General features: G+C 38.7%; 1 protein-coding gene across 1 annotated transcript in view; it reads right to left on the bottom strand.

The window, feature by feature from the left end:
- Positions 1–13102, bottom strand: part of CPB2 (carboxypeptidase B2) — a 30813-nt gene extending 17711 nt beyond the window's left edge. The window contains 4 exon segments of the mRNA XM_016219528.2: positions 5575–5679; positions 7892–7993; positions 10198–10306; positions 13080–13102. Coding sequence (XP_016075014.2) covers positions 5575–5679; positions 7892–7993; positions 10198–10306; positions 13080–13102 — 339 coding nt within the window.
- Between the last annotated feature and the right edge of the window lie 5945 nt (positions 13103–19047).

The raw sequence follows: 19047 nt of genomic DNA on the forward strand, positions 1-19047 counted from the left end.
CCCTTTATGCTGATGTACCTTTCCCTCACTATTTCTTCTTTTTTTTAGGCCAGTCCTTTTAGCATTTCTTGCAATGCTGGTTTAGTGGTAGTGAACTCCTTTAGCCTTTTTTTGTCTGAGAAGCTCTTTATTTCACCTTCAATTTTAAATGATAGCCTTGTTGGATAAAGCAATCTTGGTTGCATGTTCTTACTTTTCATTACTATGAGAACTTTATGCCACTCCCTTCTGGCCTAAAGAGTTTCTTTTGAGAGATCCGATGTCAGCCTGATGGGGGGTTACCTTGTAGGTCACTGCTTGTCTCTCTCTTACAGCTCTTAATATTCTCTTTTTATCCTTGACATTTGCCATTTTAATTATGATGTGTATTGGAGTGGGTCACTTTGGGTCTCTCTTGTTTGCAACCCTCTGTGCTTCCTGAACTTGTGTGACTTTCTCCCTCACCAGCCTAGGGAAGTTTTCTGTCATTTTTTCCTCCACCAAGTTCTCTATCCCTTGCTCTCTTTCCGCCCCCTCTGGCACTCCTTATGTGAATGTTGTTTTGCTTCATATTGTCCCAAATGAAGCAGACTGTCCTCATGCTTTTTAAGTGTTTTTTCTTTTTGCTGCTCTGATGGAGTGTTTTTTTGTACCTTATTTTCTAAGTCACATATTTTAGCCTCTGCTTCATTGAGCCTGCTTTTAATTCCTTCCTGTGTATTCTTAATATCAGATATAATATTCTTTATTTCTGCCTGATTCTTGTTTATGATATGTATCTGTTTTCATGTTTTCACTAAGTTCCAGGACCTTGCCATTAAGTGTCTTGTTGTTCTCATTAATTTCCTTGAGCATCTTTATAACCATTACTCTAAACTCTATTTCTGATAACTTGCTTAACTGCATCTCATCAAAGTCCTTTTCTGGTGATATTTCCTTTTCTTTAGTTTGGGGGTTGTTCCTTTGTCTCCCCATTTTGGTCACTCTTATTGTTTGTATCTGTATATTAGATATATTTGCTGTCTCCCAGTCTTGTGAGGTGGGATTTTGTATTGTGAGTCCGGTATAGCACAGAGGTGTGTTTTCCTTATACTTCTGAGCTCTTTGCTCTGTGCATGCCCCTTTTGTGGGTGTCCCTTTTGTGGGTTCTTTGAGCTCTCCTGTTGTGATTGGGTCTAGGTTGTTGTTGACTAGTCCTTGGGAGGACTCTCCTCTCAATTTGGCTAACTGTTTGTCTCAGCTCCAACCACATCATATGAGCTGTTGTATGGGTGCTGCCAAGGCAGGACAATACACAACTAAATTTCCAGGAAACAAGGGGTATTTTACAAAATATCTTGACAATCACAATGAAAACAACCCAAGTGAAAATAGAACTGGGAGAGAAGGGAGAACACAAATTCTAGAGAAAAAAAAAAAAAAGAAAGAAAGGTAAAAGAATAAAGAGAAAAAGAAAAATAAAGCTAGAGAGAGAAATGTATATTATTGTTAATAGTGACTAAAATTAAAAAATAATAATAATAAACTAAACTAAAATGTAAAAAATAGAGAAGTTACTGGGAGACAAAAGAGGTAGAGAAAAATTCTGAAAGAAGGGCTAGCATAAAATTAAGGGACAGAATAGGAATAGGATAATAGTTGAAAATGAAAAAATAAAAATACAATAAAGAGAAAAACAGAAACTAACAATCAAACAAAAAGACAGGAATACAGAGGGGAGAAAAAGAAAAGAAAGAAAGAAAAGAAAAAAAATAAAGTATGCCAGTGGATCAAGAGGAGAGAGAGATAGAGCCAGGGCACAGAGGGAGTCGAATAAGAGATATGGGGACACTATAGAGAAAAGCAGTAAACTTATTGGTTATAATGATAAAGTCTCAGCAATTAAGTAGAGAATATCAGGAAAATCTTGATAGTAGAAGCAAAGATAAAACAAAACAAAGCAAATAAACAAAACAAGACACAAAAAACAAGCTAAGTAAAACAAAATTCTTTTAAAAAATTAATTAAAAATTTTAAAAATTAAAAATAACATAAAATTTAAAAAGAAAAAAAAATTTTTCCTTTCTTTTTTTCCTAAGGGCAAAAAAAAAAAAGAAAAAGAAAAAAGAAATTCAATCAGGTGAGTTTCATCTGGGCAGCTTATGTTGTCTGAGGCTCACTGTTTTGTGTGCTGATTTCCATTCTCCTGGGAGGTACTTGTGTATCAGCCAATGTGAGGCACTGTCTACATTTGGCTCTGGTGTCCTTAGGTTGTTGGTTGATCTGAGGCTCTCTGTGGACCACCTCCACTTGTCAGCTATTTTGCAACCTTGTAGTTGCCTGGTCTTACTCCAGAGTCTTCTGTAGAGTCTTTAGGGTGCAGGGTGGCTAATGTAGCCCAGGGTATCACTCCCCTTACTTAGAGGTTTCGCTGTCAAGAACTCATTGTGAGGGAGTTAGTCTCTGCTCCACAGCCAGATCCTCAGTCTCTACCCTGTCCTTGGATTCTAGTTCCCCATGCACTGGCCTGCTGCAGGTTCAGATTGACTTAAATCTGTTGCCTTTTGTGTATGGGCAGTTTCAGGAGTGTGGGCTCAGTGGGTTCGATTAAAGAATAGTCCAGTGAGCACTTTGCCTGCCGAGCCCCCAGCAGAGGTTTTCAGCTTTTCCTCCAGTTCCCAAACAGTAGCCCCTTAGAGTCTTATTCTTATAATGTCCTCCTGTGAACTATTCTCCCTTCTCCCTCAGGACTGTGCCCTGCGGGGGATATCTGGGGCTTCAGTGAGCTGAACCAGCCCCTTTCCTGTTGGGGGTGGTGTTCTCAGCCTGCAGGAGAGGTAGGCGTGCTCAGCTCCTCCTTTTCCGGATCTGGTTGGTTGGTCGCACCAGGTTCCCCCTCAAACGCTCTACTATGCAGACCCAAATCCCAGCTTCCATTGATCTGTCTTCCCAATGCAAGCTTGGAAGGTGGAGGCCAGTTTAGCAATCAAAACTCAAAAATGCACAAAGCAACAAGCAAGCAGAGAGTCCGCCCTGCAAAGTCCTGTTGCCCCTGTGCCAAGGTACCCAGCAGGAGGGAACCAAAGTCAGCTCCACGCAGCTCCCCTGCACCACTGATCTCAGTAAAGCTGGGGTGGCTCTACGTGTGCCACCAATGGCACCCCTCAGGGCTGGTCAAAGATCCCAGACTCTTCCCACAGGGAGCTCAGGGTGGGAGGGCTCTTCCCCTTTGCTGCACCACACAGATTAAATGCTTTCTGGGGCTCAACACAATGCCTTACAAGAGGGTCCCTGTGTGTGGCTGCTCAGTCCTGATTTCTGGTCCCTTTCTACTCGGGTGCCACACACTTTGGAACAGTCTTTCCTATGGTCAGCACCGGGAGCATAAGACACCAGTTGTGGCCACCATTAGAAGCTTTGTTTCACTAGGAAGGCACCGTCCCCTCCTTGCAGTCACACCACTCCCCTAGGTCCCTCTGCCCTCTGCAGGGACACTCCTTCCCCTCTCCTCTGCCCTGGGTGTGAGATCCTCGCTTTTGGGGGGTGGTCTGCACTCCTGAGGGGAGGGAGCTTTGCAGCCTCCAAGCCTCAGAGCTCAGAGCCCAACACAGGCTTCAGGGGGGACTCCCCCTTTTTATACCTCCCCTCTCTTACCAGACTCCGTGATGTTTCTTCAGTGCTCCCTACTCGAAATATGTCCACTCAGGTATATTTCTCTGGTGTTTCCAAGCTGGTTACATAGTATTTTAGTAGTAAATCAAGTCCATGGCTGGGAGCAGGGGCGCTCTGCTGCTTCTCACAGCGCCCCCATCTTCCCTCCTCCATTGGTTATTTTTTAGAGAGAGAGTGGAAGGGAGGTAAGGGAGAGAGAGAGAAACATGGGTGTGAGAGAGACACATCAATTGGTTGCCTCTGGCATTCGAGTGGGGATGGAAGCTGCAACCCAGATATGTGCCCTTGACCAGGAATAGGAACCATGATTCTTTTATGTTCCAGCCAATGCTCTAACCACTGAGCAACACCAGCCAGGGCTGGGTGCTTTACTTTTTAAATATAGAATTCACCCCTATAAAATTTTTAAAGCTAAATATTTTCTTTTTCTTCCTACAGTTGTTTGAATCATTATGAAAGTCAGATGAGGTAGGCAAGGATGGAGCTTAAATGTCCATTAAAAAGAGCTTATGTTGGCATCGGCTACTAAAATTAGACTTACATTGTTAGGGCAAAATACTTGACTGTAAGGTTCTTCAACTGTATCTTGTTTTCCATTGTATCTGCAGGGTCTCGAACCTCATAGGCATTTTATAAATATTTGTGAATAAATAATCTTACAAAGATTCATCAAGTGGGTGGGGTAAGGGATAGCATGCAATAATAGGAGGAAAGAGTTATAAATTTGGGAAGGACAGCAATTAAGGACAAGTTCACCAATAAGAATTAGAGTCAATATGAGTTGAAATTTTTTCTGGCCCTATCCAGGTTTAGTTATGAAGTAAAAAATAAATGTTCTCTCTCTTGCTTTGCACCTTTCTCTCTCCACCAACTGCTCCCTCATTCACTACCTAAAATGAATAAAACTACCCAGTGTGGAGAAAATTACAGATCATCAAATGACTGAGCTGTGTTAAGGGTCTGGTCAGTTGGGAACTATTTTCATTTGGTCAAGGCAGTAGCAGTGGTGGTTGGGAACTTTTCAGTGGGTGCAAGGATGCCTCCTCTCCCATACATGGGGGAGAAAAAGATGTAAGTCAAATAAAGGTAAGTAGAGATGTATTTGACAATATTTCTACCAGAAGAGGTAGAGATGTTTTTACTTGCAATGTACCTCATTTGTTAAGACAGATCATTCTAAGTAGTAATCTCTTAATTTCCTAACTCTTCTATTTTGTGTTACTGTGTATATGTAAATATGGAGACAATAATAACCATTATCAGAAGAACACATTTTTAAGTTATTATTGTGGTAGCAATGGCTTTTTGTATAAGTCAGTGTAGGAGACATGTGTGACCATTTTATGGAATGTGAACCATAATTTTTACTGTTTTCATTTATTAAAGAGGTTTATAGTCATAATTTTTACTTGTATGACATACTCTTTGTCTTATATATGGATTTTTGTATGCCAAGGCCTTCTTCAGGGACAAAATTTCCTATTATGATACATGAAAAAATATGATCTGCGTAATGTACTTCATATTCAATTTCCAAGGGCAGAATATGGCAAAAAATGTCTGGATAATTCATATCAAAAGAAAAAGCAATTAACTGAAACTCAATTTAGATCACTGCTTCAGTTTTTCTATTTGTAAAACATTATAATTGCATACTACTTCTTAATTATTTTCTAGTGTTTAGCCCTAGCTAAAAATGTAGGAAGGAAAAGGCCTACAGTCTTGAAGTTATGGCTCTCAAATATAATATGCATAAAAGTAACCTGGGAAGCTTGTGAAAATTTTAGACTTCTATGCCTCACCTCCAAAAATTTTATGTCAAGAATTCTAGGATATGACCTGAGAAAATGCATTTAGTAAAACGTCCAACTGATTTTGACACAGGTGGTCTTAGGCCACATATTGAGAAACTATGGTTTAAGAGAATATGAATACTGTACTTACATAGGCTATGGACCACAAGCAGAAAGCAGGAGAGATCCATTCTCTGGCATGGATTCCACAGTCAATCCAAATAGCATTTTTAGCTGCTTGTTGCTTTTCAGAAACCTGCCCAAAGAAAACCAAAAACAATGACAAGAAGCCTCAGGATAATAACTTCCATTTCTTTGGGGCTTATATTTAATTCTTTTAACAAATCTCTGACATATGCATTATTCTCTGAATTGCTTTGAGAATTCTGAAGGAAAACTAAAAGCTGGTAAGATTAAACGTGAAGATAAAATTACTGAGATCACATAGCTGGTGAGAGTCAGAATTAAGGTTTGAAGACAGGTCTATTGATTTAAAGCTCTTTTATTCTCCAACATTTAACTAGCTATAACTAGTGGAAATGTAGAAGTAGAGACCAGAGAACTTGTGCTTCAGGCACTTTCTTCATACTTCACTAGAGGTAAATGGGTATGTGTTGGGTAAGCAGCTTTTTGTGGGAGGTATGGAACAGAGAAAAGCTTGGGATAGGGGAGCCAGTGTCAAAAATAAACTTGGACTCCCTCACCATTTTTCCAAGGTGCACACTTTTTTTGTGTAGACTATTTCCCCATTTCACAAAAAAAGAAGCACACATCTAACTTCACACAAACTTACCACCAATAGATCTGGGGTCAGATCTATTGTTTTGATTCATAATATGAGGGGCTAGTGCAAGCTTTCAAGTCACTGGAAAAAGAAACTTTTCCCAACCTTTCTTTCCTTGGTGATAGTCTTTGACATTTTCAGAAGAATTCTTAAAAATACCTCCAAACAAAATGAATCATGCTCCATTTGCTTTTAAAAATTAGTTAACATAATTTTAGAGTCTAGAGAGAAGGAAGAAGAGTGTTGTAAAATAAACAAATATGTGGGGTTGAAATTCCAAAACAAGAAAAGAGAAAGTTAGATTTTTAGATTGCCATCTGCACCACCCAAGGAGGATTTTTCTTAACTAACTTGGAGAGAGTGATATTCAATGAGAAAGCAAGTGAGAAAGTCACATGCACTGACCGTAAAGGGTTAAATTGTACAAAGAAGAGAACTGCCTGGCTGATTTAATCTATTCAATTTAATAAAAACCTTGAGTTGTCTGAATTAGTTATCTTCTGTCTGTGCTAAGCAAGCTCTGCTGGTACCGGTCCCGACACTGGAAAGCTGGAGGAACCCCAGAGGCTCACATTATGTCGTTATGTGCATGTGCATCCTTGGCCGAGTAAGAGTAGGACTAAAGCATGCAGGAAGCATGACTTTCCAACATGTACATCTAGGTCCCAGAAACACAAGTTCCAATGAGTACACACAACATGGCTGAAAGCAAATGTCATGGATAGGTATGCCATGATTGCAAGGACCCAATCTGACCAACTCAGCTGCCAAGAAGACCCAATGTTTCATATGTCTGTCTTGAGTCTGCACTGAAAGCTTCTTTAGAACAGATTAAAACCCAGAAATCCTGACTCAAAATCTTATTTTTGAATGACCAAAGAGGCTCATCTATCACAATTTAGATAATGTTGGGAAACTGTGTAAATTAAATACTAGTAAATGAGATATTTTTCAAATGATTAAAATTTTTTCAGAACTTCTTTTTAATTTAAAAAAAGTATATTTTTGGGGGTGGGGAGAGTGGTAAAAAACAGAAATACAGAATTAGAAATTATGAGGCAAGAATTAGTATGGTTTTATGGCTCCCCAAAATTCTTCCTGTGGCCATATTTACTCACCTTTACTAAGGTCAATTTATTCAACTGACAATAAACAACCAAAGGGGTTGTGCCTAGAGCAGTCCCATTGCTGGGGCCCCAGAATTTTCCTGGTTCTTATCCTTCCCTGGGTTTGGCTATTCAGCTCTTTCTTTGATTCCAAAAACTGCGCCAGTGTCAGTGTTTGTCCAATAACATGTTCTCTCTCTCTCTTTTTTTCTTCTTCCTAAGTAAGGCAGTCAGAGGTGGTGGTGGTGGTGGACTTGAAAAATAAACCAGACCACACCCCTCACCCTTCATTTGATGACAGTAGGCCTTGAAGCTCAGGAAAGTTACCTGGCTTATCTTTGTCACATAAAAGAGACAAAGTTGATTCTAAAATTGGGGTTTCTACTCATAGACCAATACTGCAATTGTAAAGGGGGGGGAAAAATCAACCCTAAATAGCTGAATATTAAAGTGGAGGAACATTTGTAATACAAATATTTCCAGAACTCAAAGAAAAAAATCCAAATTATAACGAGCACCACTGGAGAATTAACATATCCTCTGGAGTCAAAAGATCAGTGACTCTCCCTATGACATACCTTTAAAACATAAAGTGGACTCTTCTCAGATGAAGATACAATGTGGATTTTTTCAGCCATGTCAAGATATTGCTCAGTTATAACACCTATCCAGAAATAGATCTATCAAAATGGGCATAAGCAGTCAGTCATAGATCAACTTCAAAGCATTTCCCTGACCAAAGGAAGCAGACAACTTCTTCAAGGGAAGGAGTGTTCTCTAAAACCTCTGTATGTAGAAAGAATGAGAGACTAAAATACTTGGGACAGGTTTTTCTTCTGCTGTTTAGAACAAAAGCAATACACTTAAAGTTTTGAAAATTATCACGGTTTAGAGAAAGAGTAGAAAAGTACTGAGAAACTTATGACAAAGTAGGAAAAGATCATCTTGAAAGCATGCCTCCTAAGAGTTTTTTTAAAGGCTTATCACATCGAATCCCTGCCTTAGTATATGAAATCCTCTTACCATTCATGAGTGAGTTCACTTTTATATGGAACTTTTTAAAAAATTCACTTATCAAGAGTAACCTAAGAAAGCCCTGGGCACTGTTTCTCCACAGGATAAATGGTAATGCCATTATTTCCCATTAGAGATCTGTGCATTCACAACAAGATCTATGAAATGATGAGAGGCAAATGTGTAAACAATCTGGAGGAAAGAAAATTCTCTTCTAACCTGTGAAGGAGTTTGATTCTGGACCTGTGAAGGAGTTTGATTCTGGACCTGTCTCCTAGATGGAAGTCCAGTGGTATTTGTGATTCTGTCAAAATTATAGTGGAAGGACAAATCCACTTCAAAGCAAGTGTTGAGTGATGGAACTTGATCATGTTTGAATGTATACCAACTTCTCAGGGGCCATAATTAAATGTTTATGCCTTCTGAAATGGGAATAACCAAGCATTGGCCTTCTTGAAAAATTTCTAGATGTAATTTCAAATAGCAATCCTAGATGATAGGGGCTTGAGCACCATTTACACTTGGATCCTCTTAGAGTAGCATAATTAGGGCGAGTGGTATGTGTGGGTGGTTGTTCTGTGCTAGGAATTAAGATACTTCTGGGAGGCATACCTGTTGCCATATGCCAGTGTTGTCAATGTCTGAGGTGTTGGAGATTCAGCCATCAGGGATTTCCTCAGTGGGCCTCTGTTTACTGTGTTAATCTTCTAAGAAATGACTACATCTGAGAGGACAACTACATACAACTATTTTGTATTCCCATATGGTTCAGTAGAGTTCTTCCAACAGGGGAGGCTGTGTTGATGAAGGCAGCTTTATAAAAGACTCTATTTATTTCACAATTTAGTCTGAGGTCATGAAGATAACATCCTTTAAATAACTCTCTTCTTTTGCTATTTGTTTTGAAAGGTTATTTGTTTGACCATTTGTTTTTCTCCCTGTAGTGGATTACTTAAGATTTCCCAGTGAGAGTCAATGGAAAAAGAATACCTCCTGCCCACCTTGTGGTGAGGACTGACAGAGAGGTCAGTGCTGAAAGGGAAAAAGGACTTGGAGGAATTTTCTGAGAGCAAGATCACTATGGTTCCCATGAACCTCCTAGAAAGGATTGGGGGTGGAAGGGAGGAAAAGTCCAAGACATTTTCTGGAATGTCACTGTTATTAATGAAATTGTGTTTCTCCCAAATTCATATGTTGAAGCCCATACTTCCAGTACCTTAGAATGTGATTATATTTGAAGATATGGCCTTTAAAGAGGTAATTAAGTTAAAATGAGGCTGTTAGAGAGGGTCCTAATGCAACCTAACTGGTGTTCTTATAAGAAGTAAAGATTGAGACATACAGACGCACCAGAGATGTGCGCACACAGAGAAAAGACCATGTAAGGACATAGCGAGCAGTCAAGGACAGACACCTCAGGAGAAACTAACCTTACTGATACCTTCATCATTGACTTCTAGACTCCAGAACTGTGAGAGAATAAAGTTCTGTTGTTTAATCTACCCAGTCTATGGTACTTTGTTATGGTAGACTAATACAGTAGACTTTTAATTTTGCGTGTGGCAGTTTCAATAAAAAGGTCCTATTTTTTATTTCTTGCTATTCTTTAGCATGTAGTGTTACTCCTAGCAGGCAGAGATACTCTTAGCTGTGGACAAAAAGCTTGCTTAGAGGCAGTTAACCAAATACGATGCAGTCTTCCCAGGGAAGATATCTACAAAAGGATGAGTTACTACTGTATGATCAACCTAATTGCAGTATTTCTTTACCTTCTTCCACCAATTATGATACTTTAATAATTTTCCATCATTTAAGTAAAAATGCTGGTTAAATGAAAGTAGTAATTTTGGAGAGAAATGTGATGGCTTACTTCATTTAAAGAGTGATAATTTTCATAGTATGAGGAGGAGGCCCGGGGGCTGATGGTGTCATTGGAAGTCTGCTGGCGGATAAGATCTTCCACATCTTCCATCAAGACACTAGATGATAAAATAGAGGGTGAGCTGGTTTTCAAAAAGGGCTCCAATTTTCCCACATGGCAGCCACAACAGGTGAGTATGGGGAAAAATGACTAAGAAATCTAACAAGCAAAAGTTCATCAAGGTGAAAACAATACCACCTGACACTGTGGTGAGCTGAAATTCACAAACCTTCTTGGTAGAGCCCACATGGACACTGGAGAGAAAGTGACTCCTATATGGTCTGTTTGCAGGGCCTCCAAAATCTCATCCTTTCCCCACTATTATCAACATTTCTCAGTTGTGCTTCATCAGTGTCTTTTATGTGAACATATAGGTTAGTAGACAACTTTATTCAATCCAGAGTAATATTGTATTATTCTATTTTCAGTTAAAAACCAAGGAGGAAAAGAAAGCCTTTCCTTTTTGTTTTTTATTGTGACAACTGTTGACCTATACCAGATATTCTGGTTTTTTTTGTTTGTTTGTTTGTTTGTTTGTTTTTTAGGCTTCTTTACTTTTATTGAGACCAATAGATAAAAGTCAAGGCTTTGACATCAGAAATGTCTGACTTCAATTCCTAGCTCTGTCATGTTTTAGCTGATTGACTTTGAGAAAGTCTTTTGTAAGTTTGAAAAAGTTTTTCATCTGCATAAGGAGGAGAGTATTTACCTCACAGGGTTAAATAAGGATTTAATGATACAATGTATAAAAAGGCTCAGTTCCTAGAAGGCAGTAAACACCTATAGCATATTATTAATAATTGTAGAGTTACATCATTTGATTTGTGATTTATAAGAATAACTTTGACAGCAGGGTAGAAGATGGTTTTATTTTGGAAAGTCTGATTAACAGATTTTAAATTCTGGAAATAAGCTTTTGGAGGCTTGATTATCAAAAGAGGGAAAGAGTGGCTCTCAGCAACAATAAGATAGGAAATTTTATGTCAATCCCTGGTACAGTTTTAGCATAGACTATTCAACCAGTGCTTAAGGGTATACATTGAAGGGTATTATTACAGGATTATTCATAGTAACAATAGCCAGAAGCCGTATGAATGCTTATCAGTAACAGAATATTGGTAGTGCCTCCACATTCTAGAATGTTTTCTAGCCATTATAAAGAATGAGATAGATTTATAATAGTTAACTTGGGGGAGACTTACATGATGTATTAAGGGAGAGAAGCAAGAAGCAAGTGAAAACTCTATGAAACATTATCTCACTTTTGAAAAATAAATAAATTAGAAAGAACAAGGAAAACTATATATGTTAAAAGCAGGAGAAAAGTTATGAATAAATAAACAGCACATTGTTAACATTGATTTGGATGTGGAGAATGGCAGTTGAAGGATTGTGTAGAGGAGGGGAAGGAGGGGCAAATAAGATTGTTTTTAAAAGAAAGGTCTCTATACTTCTGATAGGAGAGATGAAATTCAACTAATGTAAAATTATACATGGGTATATACAAATATACAGAGAAGTCCATGAAAGAATGATCACTAAAATGTTAATAATATTTTCTCAGGGTGATGAAATGTTAGTGTTTTTTCTCCCTAACATTATGCTTTTCCATATTATTCACTCTTTAATTTTTTTTATTTACTTTTTTTAACCAAAAGTTCTCTTATTGTATTTAGTCAAGAAAAATACTATTAGAAAGCTACTCAGACTGTGAAAAGGGCACTACTGAGCTGCTCATGATACTGGTGACCCTCTCATTAAGCACAATCTTTATTGTTTTCAAATATTCTGAGCCCATCAGTGGAGCATAGCCACCAGTGGATTTTTAGCCTTTTGTTGTATTTTCATTCTAGCATGCCCTGTTCCAGGAATTTTTTGATCCCTTTTCTCATCATCTGCTGCAAGAGTTCTGACATTTCTAGTTCACTTAGTGCAAGCCATTGTTTTCACCAAGCTTCCAAAACCCATCAAACAGCAGTTATCACCATCTACCTCTCGAGGACCTAACTAGAATGTTAAATCTTGTGTTATGGGTGAGTGCACCCCCTTAGTCTCTTTTCTTTATTAACGTACTCAACATTTCCACGGCCAGATTATGTCATGACTTAACCCTAGCTATTGATTTGGAAGTTGGGTTGGGAAGTGAGAGCTGACAGTAGGAAATGACAGGCTGACAGTAGGAAATGACATTATAGAACTGAGCTACCCAATAGCCATGGAGGTAACAAGATTGCTACATAATAGAAGCCAGGTGGCAGTGTTTAACCACCAGTTAACAAATTGGGCACAATTACTGAGCAGCAAGTTCAGAGTGGCAGCCAGAGAGGGACATGATCTTCAGAAGGCTATGGTTAAAGAAAACACCGAGTTCTTAGGGGCAAGATAGGTGGGCAGCCAACAAAAGTATTACTCAATCTTTACAATAAAAATAAATTAAGAATGGATAATGAGAGAGGCTAAGGACAGCTATTCCAATCCATTGCCCAGTTTCCAGACCTGGGCCAGCTCTTAGATCCAGACTCTCTTGCTTGAAAGAGGAGTCAGATCCCCACCAGGAAAGACCCTTCAACAGTATAGAAAGAATATATGATCATGACTTTCTCAGTATTTTCCCAAAGGGACCTATGGCAATTTACTCAGGTAACTGCACACTGGGGAAAGGGGATTACTCAAGCATTTTGAGGCCTTTTGGGTTCACTGTCCAAGTAGACACTGAAACATGGAGATCTGGAGTTGTAGTCTAAGTCCAGCTCATAGTAGATACACTGGGTCCATGGATTCCCCCCATGAACATTTCTCTGGTCCACAAATGTATACTTGAAAGGACATACTTGGTAGTTGGCAGGACCCCCATATTGGTTTCTTGCTTATAAAATAAGAGCTATCATAGTGGAAAAAGCCTAAAGGTGAAACCACCCACACCCCACCCCCAGCCAAGATAGCAAAATTTTAAAAAATGCACCTGGAGGAAATGGCAGGTATGAGTACCACATTTAAAGACCTAAAGATGCAGTGATGGTGGTTCCCATCAAATCTACTTTCAATGCACCAGTCCAGCTCTCACAAAAACCAGGTGGATCCTAGAGGAAACAATGAATAATCAAACTCAACCAAGTAGGAGTCCCAGTTGTAGTGAGTGTACTCAATGTTGTATCTTTGCTGAGCAGAGCCTCAAGTGTATGATATTCAGCTGTTGAGCTGGCCATCCCTATCAGAAAAAAAAGCATCAGAACAGTTCACATGTACTTGAGATAGACACCAGTATATATTTACAGTTTTGCTTCAACTTAGATTAACTTTTCCATTAGCTGTAATAATATAGTCTAAATGGAACTAGTCTTTATTAATATCTCAGTCCACTATATCAGTGTCATCAAGTGAGTCATAGATCAGATGAGCAAGAAGTGGCAAGTGCATTGGAGGTCTTGGTAGCACACATGTATTCTCAAGGGTAGCAATAAATACCATAAATATTCAGGGCCTGCCACAGTAGAAAAATTTTAAGTGGTCTGGAATAGGATGGAAAATCCTCTTCAAAATAATGAATAGACACTTCTTCAAAGAGGACATAGAGACAGCCAATAGATACGTGAAAAAATGCTCAGTGTCACTAATCATCAGAGAGATGCAAATTTAAACAACAATGAGGTATCACCTCACACCTGCCAGAATGGCTACCATCAATAAATCAAGAAACAATAACTTCTGGTGAGGATATGGAGAAAAAGGAACCCTAGTACACTGCTGGTAGGAATTCAGACTGCAGCAGCCACTGTGGAAAACAGTATGGAGTTCCCTAAAAAAATTAAAAATTGAACTGTCATTTGACTCAGTGATCTTACTTTTGGGAACATATCCTAAGAATCCCAAAACACCAAATAGAAAGAATATATGCACTCCTATGTTCATAGGAGCATTATTTACAATAGCTAAGATTTGGAAACAGTCCAAGTGCCCATCAGTAGATGAGTGGATAAAAAAGCTATGGTACATTTACACAATGAAATACTATGAGGCTGTAAAAAAGAAGGACCTCTTACCTTTTGAGGCAACTTTAAGGGCCCTGGAGAGTATTATGCGAATGAAATGAGCCAGTCAGAGAAACAAATATCTCATGATCTCACTTATATGTGGAATCTAATGAACAAAATAAACTGACAGACAAAATAGGTCCAGAGGCATGGATACATGGAACAGATTGACAGATCTCAGAGGGGAGGGTGGTAGGGAGGACAGTAAGAGATTAACTGAAGAATTTATATGCATATATGCCTAACTCATGGACACAGACAATAGTGTATGAAGGCCTGGGGTGGGGTGGTGGCTGGCTGGATGGGGGCAAAGGGGGGGCATAGGGGCCCTGAAGCTTCAATTAATTTGATGGCATTTTATTATGAGTTCAGGTGCAGCTCAATTTACAAGTTTTCCTTTCAAAATCATTCAGCCATTAAAGCTGCATAATCTTGGGAGGTTTCAAAAACACATAATGCATGTTTTTTTCCTCCACATATTATCTCTCATGTTTATTCATGGAGAGTGAAGCAGTGTTATAATTTGCACAAAGGTCTGGCATACCTGGCCCCCTGAGTTTTCTTCTCTGGGAAGAATGATGGTATCTCAGAAGCCACTGAGGCTGGAGATTTGAAGCTTCAGGGCAGAGAACAGTGTCCCAGGTTCTGATTCCCTAGCTTTGGCTTATAAGATGGAGCCTGAGACTTGAGGCACGAAGAGGGTTACTTGGCCCCCAGACTAGCAAATGTTTGTTGAATAGATGATTAAATTGTAAAGAAAGCAAGGTTTGTCTTTGGAAATTTCCATCCCTTCATTCCTCCTTTCTAAATCACCACTCCCTTTTATTAGTGTCTCCATTTTTAAAGATGTTCCACCGAGTCCTGCCCCTTGAAGAGTACTCTAGGCCATAGGCCACCGTTTTCAAATTTGACTGCATATTAGAGCCATTTGGGGATCTTAAATATCCAGCTTCCCTGGCTGTACATTAGATTAATTATATTAGAACCTCAGAGGGAGGGCTTTAGGCATCATCATTTTTTTAAAGCTCCCAAGATAATTCCAATGTGTAGCCAGTGTTTAGAACAGCTGGTCTGGACCAGTGGTTCTCCAAGGGTGGTCTGTGTCACAGAATCACCTAGAGTGTTTGTGGAAAGTTCATGGGCACGCCAGCCCTAGAGGCACTGAATCTCAAGGGGGAATCTGGAAAATTTGTGTTTTAACAAGTTCCTCAGGTGATTCTTAATCACCTACAGTCTGGGAATCACTCCTAAACCTTTGGCTAGTTCATCTGTTTCTCACGATATGACAATTCTCACTCCCAATCAGCCATACTAGTGTTTCAATTCCTCAAAGACAAAAAGCTTCTTCCATCCTCTGTACCTTTAAATATTAGAGTTTTTCACTTGAAAAACACTCTCCTCTTTCTCTCTTTGCCATTAGGGGATTGGCAAAGATAATAACGATGATGCTATACCCCCAGAAAATCATTGCAAAGTGCATGTGTTGGGGAAGAAAAGAGTAGGCACTAGAAGGCCATGATCCCCTAGAGTAGGCACTAGAAGGCCATGATCCCCTACCCCTGGGACAGTTTGGTTTACTGTTTCCTAGCTGTCACTGGAAGTCATAGAGAGACTGCTCCAGAGACTGTGGGAGAAAAAGCTGGTAGGTTTGATATAAGTAGTGAAAGAACAGGAGGGAAAACTTAAAGTGATAATGCCACTGGGTCAGATGCATTCAAGTCCTGGCTAGCTGTCAAGAGAAGGTTGTGCCAAGAAACACCTTAATTGTACCCAGCAGGACCAGGAAGATATAGTTCTTTTGGCCAGTGCTTGGGAGTGGGTGCCAAAAGGAAGAGCGGGACTAAGGAGAGGAAGGCTGGGTACACCCAAATGGAGGGAGAGCCACTCTATTTCAAATGAATATTGAGGATGGGAAACATTAGGGGAAAATTATTTTAATATCTCAAGCCTAGTGTAATTGGGAGAGTGTAATTTAATTTAAAGCTGGTTAATGTAACTATCTTTCAACTGCAGATCTTTTAAGACAATTTCTATTCTTTTAGGACAGTGTTTTTCAAACTTTAATGTGCATATAAATTAATTGGGGATCTTATTAAAATGCAGATTCTGATTTAGTAGGTCTGGAGTTGGGGCTGAGGCTGCATTTCTAATTAGCCTCCAGGTGCCTCTGCTCTGAGAACCACACTTAGAGCAAGGAAGCTTTGAACATTTGGGACTTGTAACAGTGGACTCATGGGAGAGCCAAGTCCAGAAATTCCTACTAAGTTATCAATTTTCATGTTAGTTTACACATAGCTTTAGAATTAAGTATTTGCATGCATTCTAATCCTGGTTTGTTTTTTTCTATTGTTCAAAATATTACAGATGTCCCCTTTTTTCCCCATTGACCCGTTCCCCCCCACACCCACTCTCCTCCCCAAGCCTTCACCACACTATTGTCTGTGTCCATGGGTTATGCATATATGCATATAAGTTCTTTGCTTAATCTCTCCCCACCCACTCTCCCACCCTTGCTTTCCCTCTGAAATCCCTCAGTCTGTTCAATGTTTCTGTGTCTGTGGATCTATTTTGTTTATCAGTTTATTTTATTTATTATATTCCACATATGAGTGAGATCATGTGGTAATTGTCTTTCTCTGATTGGCTTATTTCACTTAGCGTAATACTCCCCAGTTCCATCCATGCTGTCTCAAAGGGTAAGAGATCCTTCTTTTTCTCAGCTGTATAGTATTCCTTGGTGTAAATGTACCACAGCTTTTTCATCCACTCATCTACTGATGGGCACTTGGGCTGTTTCCAGATCTTAGCTATTATAAATTGTGCTGCTATGAACATCGGAGTTCATAAGTTCTTTCTGATTGGTCTTTTGGGTTTTTTAGGATATATTCCTGAGAGTGGGATCACTGGGTCAAATGGTAGTTCCATTTTTAATTTTTTGAGCAAACTCCATATTGTTTTCCATAGTGGCTGCACCAGTCTGCATTTCCACTATCAGTGTATTAGGGTTCCCCTTTCTCCACATCCTCGCCAGCATGTGTCATTTGTTGATTTGTTGATGGTAGCCATTCTGACATGTGTGAAGTGATACCTTGGTGTGGTTTTAGTATGCATCTCTCTGATGATTAGTGACTTTGAGCATTTTTTCATGAGCCTATTGGTCATTTGTATGCCCTCTTTGGAGAAGTGTCTATTCAGGTCCTTTGCCCATTTTTTAATTAGATTGTTTCTCTTATTTTTTTGTTGCATGAGTTGTTTATGTATTTATATATATGAGTTCTTTATATATAGTCTAAATATATTTACATATTTGGAAATTAAACCCTTTTCAGATGTATCATTGGTGAATATGCTCTCCCATACTATGGGTTCCCTTTTCATTTTAGTGATGATTTCTTTTGCTGTGCAGAAGCTTTTTATTTTGGTGTAGTCCTATTTTTTTCCTTTGTTTCTCTTACCCTAGGAGATGTATCAGTGAATATTCCTTTATGTGAGACGTTTGAGTTTTACTGCCTATGTTTACTTCTGGGATTTTTATGAATTTGTGACTTACTTTTAAGTCACTTATTCATTTTGAGTTTATTCTTGTGTAAGGTGTAAGTTGGTGGTCTAGTTACAATTTTTTTGCATGTACCTATCTAATTTTCCCAACAGCATTTATTGAAGAAACGGTCTTTACTCCACTGTATGCTCCAGCCATCTTTGTCAAATATTAATTGACCACATTGGTGTGAGTTAATTTCTGAGTTCTCTGTTCTATTCCACTGATCTATATGCCTGTTCGTGTGCCAGTACCAGGCTGTTTTGATTACAATGGCTTTGTAGTATAGTTTGATATCTGGTATTGTGAATCGTCTAACTTTGTTCTTTTATCCCAAGTTTGCTGTGGTTATTTGGGGTCTTTACTGGTTCCATATAATTTTTAGAGTATTTGTTTTAGCTCTGTGAAATATGCCATTCATATTTTAATAGAGATTGCATTGAATCTATAGATTGCTTTGGGTAGTACGGACATTTTAATGATGTTAATTCTTCCAATCCATGAACACAATATATGCTTCCACTTGGTTGTATCTTTCTCTATTTCTTTTTCCAATATACTATAGTTTTCCAAGTATAGGTCTTTTACCTCCTTGGTTAAGTTTATTCTTAAGTATCTTAATTTTTTTGTTGAAATGTTAAATGAGGTTGTTGTTGGGTTTTCATTCTGAGAGCTTATTATTGGTGTATAAAAATGCCATCAATTTCTGGGTGTTAATTTTGTATCCTGCTACATTGTCGAATTCATTTATTAAATCTCATAGTATTTTGGTGGAGTCTTTAGGGCTTCCTATGTACAATATGATGTTATCTGCAGATAATGACAGCTTTCCAATTTGGATACCTTTTTTATTTTCTTCCCATCTGATGGCTGTGGCTAGGACTTCCAGTACTATGTTGAATAAGAGTGGTGAAAGTGGACATCCCTGTCTTGTTCCTTTTTCTAATGGAAATGATTTTAATTTTTGCCCATTGAGTATGATATTGGCTGTAGGTTGGTCATATATGGCCTCTATTATGTTGAGGTATGATCCCTCTATTTCCACTTTGGTGAGATTTTTCATCAAAAATGGGTGCTGGATTTTGTCAAATGCTTTTTCTGCATCTATTGATATGATCATGGGATTTTTATCCTTCATTTTCTTTATGTGATGTATCACATTTATTGATAAGTGAATATTGTAACATCCTTTCATCCTCTGAATAAATCTCATTTGGTCATGGTGTATGA

The sequence above is a fragment of the Miniopterus natalensis genome, chromosome 2, assembly GCF_054644295.1.
Source record: "Miniopterus natalensis isolate mMinNat1 chromosome 2, mMinNat1.hap1, whole genome shotgun sequence".
In the NCBI taxonomy this organism is placed as follows: domain Eukaryota; kingdom Metazoa; phylum Chordata; class Mammalia; order Chiroptera; family Miniopteridae; genus Miniopterus; species Miniopterus natalensis.